The sequence below is a fragment of the Pectinophora gossypiella genome, chromosome 9, assembly GCF_024362695.1.
Source record: "Pectinophora gossypiella chromosome 9, ilPecGoss1.1, whole genome shotgun sequence".
Lineage (NCBI taxonomy): Eukaryota > Metazoa > Arthropoda > Insecta > Lepidoptera > Gelechiidae > Pectinophora > Pectinophora gossypiella.
In genome coordinates, this window is record NC_065412.1 from 16,609,374 (window position 1) to 16,616,051 (window position 6,678).

A 6,678-nucleotide genomic window follows, 5' to 3' on the forward strand; every position below is an offset into this window, starting at 1 on the left:
CAAAACAAAAGCGCAACGGTAAAGGAAAACATCGTGAGGAAACCCACTATCATCATCCCGCTTTCACAGGATCCGCTAACCTGAAGATTCGACAGGTCCAGTTTTTCACAGAAGCGACTGCCTGTCTGTTCGTCTAACCCAAACGGAAAACCAGCCCAAGGAAGTAAGGAAGCCCACATTCCCGAAAAATGACTTTTCGGAAGTATGTGACCTAACCTATATTGGGCTATTTCAAGGATTGAAAGAAGACAGTCACTTTTGTAAAAAAATCTGACTTGTCAAATACTCAGGTTACCTAAGCGGACCACGATGATGTAGAGTATTTACCAGATAAGTTCCTGATAGGCTATACTTATCAGCAAGTTATACAATACAATACAATACAAATACACTTTATTGCACCAAACTAGAAATAAATAATTACCAAAAGTCTCTTAATTAAGTACATGGCAAATGGCGGCCTTATCGCTTAAAGCGATTTCATCCAGGCAACCATAAGGTGAGGTAAAATGTAAAAAATAATAAGTGAAAGATTGCGGGTACAAACTATAAGTACAACTATTACCAATAAAGTACAATTTTACCAATAAAATACATGCAAATAAATATATATAACATACTTACAAATATAATATATACCTAACCTATATACATAACCTAACACATATACCTACTTATATAAATAGTACACACAAAATAATAATTTATGAGTAACCACACTGACGTTCATAATAATAACGAAGAAGATTTTGAAAAATATGCAAGGATTTGGCTTGTCTAATAAAGGCTGGCAGAGAATTCCACAGTCTCACAGCGTACACGGAAAAAGATTTGGCGTAAAAATTCGTAGAGTGAACCGGACAATCGAGAAATAAATAAGAATCGAGTTATAAATAAGGGTCAACTTTTACACAACATAAGTAAGATCTTAGCCAATATTATGCTGGTTTCGTGTTAATGAATTCTGTTTAGAACTCTAAACCAGTAAGTACCTAAACTTGATAGGTAAGTTAATAAAACAGAGATTAACCACTTTAATGTCACTTTTAAAATGCGCAAATATTATAAAAAATGTGTGAATAAGCACCGTATATATCAAGAGGGTAATTCAATAAGCGGCGCGGGATCATTGACCAAACAGTAAGTTTATTTTTTAATTTAAGAAGAATAAAATAAATTTAAGGCTTCTCTATTTTCCCATTAAGTTTCCTAAATAAATTTCTTAGCTTTCTACATTGTACAAATGTTAGTAAGTAAGTATAATGAAACAAAAAAATGAGTGATAGAAAACAGATTATAAATTTCATTAGTATTGAAAATATTTTTTTATTTCTTTTTTATTGACAGTATAAATTGAAATGAAACTTGATACAGCGGAAACGATAGATATTCAACTATACTCGTACATCTGTGTCAATATTATGATCGCTGTCGTCACAGGTGCTCTTGAACTAATTATTAAAGGCTAAACGGATAGCAATTTAATGCTAAAAATTTTATAATATTGTAAGGACGACATAGCATTTTGAATGTCTTTAACAAACAGTTACCACACTTTTTTATGTTAGCGTTCATTTCTTGCCAACCAGTCAGTTTGTTACATATTAGGAAATCTAAGCATACTAATGTTAGTTGACAGTTAAATGTATTTATCTCCCTATCATTATCCCGTTTCTCCGTTTCCACTTACCTAACCTAAAGATTTAACAGGTCCGGTTTTCATAGAAGCGACTTTGATCTGATCTTAAAATCTTCGGCCAAGTAGTTAATGCCATCTGCGGCAAATCTACAATAAGTCACGTCAACAGATCTTCCAATCCACGAAGGTAAAACCAGCCTAATACGGGTTAGGTCTCATATCTCTAAAACCAATTTCTTGGGAATGTAGGGAATGTATTTCTTCACCGTGTTTTATTTTGCCAAGTACGTGATAATCATTTGAGATCCAAACATGAATTCGAAAATTATTGGCTGTGCTGGAATTTGAATCTGCGACCGGACAGAGCGAGTCAAGCGTTCTTCTTGCTAGAAAATATATCCACCCAACTATAGAGTTTCATTCGATTTTATTTCAAATCTATATTCAAGTAATCGATTCTAATCAATCTGCATGTGTGATTAAGTTTATCAACACGCGTTTATATTTTAACCTAACAATCACCTTATTTTTAGGGTACCGTTAAGAAAAATGGAACCCTCATAGGTTCACTTTGTTGTCCGTTCGTCTGTCAAAACCCTCTGTCAAAACTCTCAAAATTCTCGGGAACTCGTGGAGTTATCATTTTGAAATTCACGTCTAATGCTTATATCTGTGGTCTATTGAAGCTGTAACATAATTATACTTTCCATAGGCTCCGTGCAGCCTCAGTGGTCTAGTGGTTAGAGCATTAGGCTCACGATCTGGAGGTCCGGGTTCTATTCCCGATGGGGACATTGTCGAAATCACTTTGAGAGTCCTTTGTTTGGTAAGGACTTTTCAGGCTTGAATCACCTGATTGTCTGAAAAAATAAGATGATTCCGTGCGTCGCAGGGCACATTGAGCCGTTGGTCTTGGATATTAGCCGTAAAAACACCAACCCGCAGTGGAGCAGCGTGGTGGAGTATGCTCCATACCCCATCCGGTTGATTGAGGGGAGGCCTGTGCCCAACCGCGAAATAAACTATTTCTATTCTATTCTATTCTATGTATGGAGACAATATCTTTTTAACGCCAGAATTACAGCCTCCCCCAGTTTATATTTGGTATTTTTTGACAGTTTCTTCGGGACCCTTAGTGCGCAAGTCGAACTAGCACTTGACTGGCTTAGTTATGTAAGGAGTTAATCATAAAATAATACGTCATACGAGCGTTAAGTAAGAAAACATATACTTATTGATATAGGATTTACATTTCTTTACATTTTTTTATTTGTCCCGGGTTCGAATCCCGGTGGGGACATATCACAAAAATCACTTTGTGATCCCTAGTTTGGTTAGGATCAGCCTGTAGGCTGATCACCTGGTTGTCCAAAAAGTAAGATGATCCGTGAAAGGCACGTTAAGCCGTTGGCCCCGGTTACTACTTACTGATGTAAGTAATTAGTCGTTACATGAGCCATGTCAGGGGCCTTTGGCGGCTAAACAATAACCCTGACACCAGGGTTGGTGAGGTTGGTAATTAACCTCACAACCCACACGATAGAAGAAAAAGATTTCTTTATACCTAATATTGTACCATGTTCATAATCATAATCTGCGATGGTGAAGATGGTAAAAAATAATATAAAGTATCTACTAAGTCGCTCTATGTTTATTACCTCCAAAAGTTTTGCTTTCAAAACAAACGCTTCAACTGATGTGTGTCCTTATCAATGACAATACTGGTACTTATAAACTTGTTTAACTAGTTCAAGATAAAGTAACATGTCGTTAATTTAACACCTACTGCAAATATTAATATTATTGTTGTTAATAAAAGCAAGTACGTAAACATATTTTGGTGTAATTTGTCAATTTTAAGATAAAGATTATAATGTTGTGTTGTGTAGGCTTAAAGAACTCGGTTAAAAAACTTAAACATGAATTTAATTCCATTTAGATTATTTATCAATGATTATCTTGTCAAAGGTTAATAGCCTCATTTATTTAATCCATTCTGTCGTTATATAATATTGCAGCTAAGTAATTTATGTATTAAAATGCAATAATAATATGTTCTACATTGATAGATTAATTTGATTACATTAATGTAAAAACTTTTATCGTTATAAACATTTTTATTTTTTATATATTTCCAGTATGCCGCCGGTTCTGAATGAATAATATTTTTCATAATATTATCTTTTTATGATTTAATATTTTTAAAATTAAATCATTATTACATTACAATTTTATGTTTCTAATCTTGAATACCAAATCGAGTTTAAAAATAGAATGGAATTGAGAAATTCTTTCTATTTTTGGAATTTAAAAATTAAATAAAATCAGGTGTCGACTTACCTAAGACCCGCTAGGGCGATTCCGACCCAACTCGAGCACTCCATGGTTCCGACTGACTCCAACCACAGTTCCTCACCGACTGATCACCGGATTATCACCCGGAAACCACCTCACCTTAGAGAAATGACGTCAAGGACTTTACCGATTACTAACTAGTTCTCAGTTCTGAACTAGTACTTTATAGCCATTCATGTTGCATTGTATGTTTATTCGATTACTTATAGCACCGTTTAGAGTGTAATAAAACTCACCTCAGACACATAAACAATAACAATCAAACGCCTTATAAATATGTTCTAGAATTAAGATTATAATTCAAAAAAACACCCCAGACAAATCGAGTGTTCTTTTTTCATATTTCGAATGAATCTCCTGCCGAAAATGCTTTTCCTTTTTTCAAGTATTTTTTTTTAATCCGACCAGTGTTGACAACTTTCCTAAAATATTTAACTCGTTTTAAGTTGACTCTACAACAGTATTTTATTGATATTACCTGAGTAGTTTACGATCGATGCAAACTGCAGTGGAATGATTTATGTATCAGTAATCTTGTTCCGGATTTCAAGTCTGAGGTAGAATATGGAGCGATAGAATATTTTAGTAGTCTTCTATCGCAATAGAAGACAAAGTAGTTCCTAGTTTATTTTGTCTGGCCAAGTATTTCAATTCTATTATCGATTAAAATTAAACGTAGTTTATGTTTTCAGCCAACCCGTATTGGAGCAGCGTGGTGGAGTATGCTCAATACCCCCTCCGGTTGATTGAGGGGAGGCCTGTGCCCAGCAGTGGGACTTATATAGGCTATTTATTTATGTATGTTGTGTTTTCAGAATTTTACCAGTAAGCATAAAACATTCCTGCTTCAATCCTACAAAATGGAAACCGTGAATAGTTGTAATTGGCTTGCAACATATTTTTTTACCACATGTAAATCTGATATAGAAGAAGCTGTTACTATCCCTTTCAATATATAAATAAATAGCCCTTTTCGCAGAACTAAACACTAAATTCGACTCTATGAGTTTGAATTCACGTTTCTATTATAGGCATTATTGATATCATGTGGTTTCAAAAAAAAAACAATAATTCAAAAACATCTTTGTTCAATAGGTAACATAGTTACACTTTGAATCGTCAATTTTTACATAACGAATGTCTCATCCGCCTAAAACTACTGCAACTTCTCACAGTCTGTATATCCGTCCCCTAGTTTAGAGTCGTCCCCGATTCCAAGAGACATAAACATAACTGGCTAGGATTAGGTTTATTATGTAGGTATACTATATGCACATTGCACATACCCCTTTGTGGAACCACACGTGAAGTTATGTTATGTTTTATTAAGCATAATATAATTGGCCAAGTGAATATTGTTATCTGGGCGAAACCCACAATAAGTCACTTTTAAAAAATACAAAAAAAATAGATACAAATAACTGGATTTCTCACAGTCTTTCTGGGCAGTGCAGTTAATTACCTATCATTAACTGGTATTGTACAGAAACCCAATCACTAATTGTAAATTGTCGCTATCTGGTAGAGTGACGCATTATATACCTACGTAATTAATATTTATTTCTGTCCTGTGGTTAGTTAACTAACTCACACAGGTAACTTATATATATTGGCATTTTTATGTATTAAGTAAATGTTTTAATTTTTAATTTTTCATAGAGGAAAAGTTGTCAGCACCTAATCAATAAATTACACTGAAGACAAGGCATGCAATCCTTATTTTCCAAATCCCAATTTTAAGAGAGTTGTTTAAATAATTAACGTGTTTTATGAATTTTGCCTGTCGATTACCCGTCCTTTTCTTTTTCAACGGATAAGAAAATGACAGGTATAACTTAAAATAAAATTAGACGGTGTGTATTGACATTAGCACCAATGTATTACTTATCTTATTGATTTATTGAAATATAAGTAATCAATGATTGTACTGAACTAGTCTTTCTTTCTAATAATACCTACATAACCTCACGCCCGTAACCATAATGGGGTGGGCAAACCCACAAGTAATCAAAAAACAAGTCGCAGCCACTATTCATAGAAATTACTAGATGGATACGATGCAACTTAGTATTGTGACAGCTACACAGATAATTAGCTAGTCGCCCATTATAATATCCATCATGTTCGAACACGATGACATGTTTAAGTGGACATCGTTCCTTAGCCAACTGATTACTATGTGCTCATAATCAGTGGTCGGATAATATTCGGGCGCCATTTCCCTACACTTCATAAAATGCTTTAAAATCAGAAAGCCGGAGGTCCCGGGTTTGATTCCCGGTGGGGACATATCACAAAAATTACTTTGTGGTCCCTAGTTTGGTTAGGACATTATTGGCTGATCACCAGATTGTCCAAAAGTAAGATGGTCCTTGCTTCGGAAGGCACGTTAAGCCTTTGGTCCCGGTTACTACTTACTGATGGATGACCTGACAACCCACACGATAGAAGAAGAAGAATTAGAAAGCGACTTCTTAAAACAATTTATTTTGATACAAGAAAGAATCCCAAGTTGGAATAAAACGTTACGATGGTTCAAAATTTTGTAAGTTTCCTTAAAATAAATTATTACTTAAAGCTTTTGTAAAAGCTCTTGTAAAAGTGCTATCCAATAGTATTAGTCAACTAGCATCAAATGCAATAAGCACTCAAATACCCAATCACTGGTCACAATGTTCGGGATG

At 34.5% G+C, this 6,678-nt stretch overlaps 1 protein-coding gene across 1 annotated transcript in view; it reads right to left on the bottom strand.

Annotated features, from left to right (window-relative positions):
• LOC126369641 (myrosinase 1-like) overlaps positions 1-4,113 on the bottom strand; it is a 42,875-nt gene extending 38,762 nt beyond the window's left edge. The window contains exon 1 of the mRNA XM_050014176.1: positions 3,980-4,113. Coding sequence (XP_049870133.1) covers positions 3,980-4,023 — 44 coding nt within the window. The 5' untranslated portion in view covers positions 4,024-4,113. The remainder of the gene's footprint in view (positions 1-3,979) is intronic.
• Between the last annotated feature and the right edge of the window lie 2,565 nt (positions 4,114-6,678).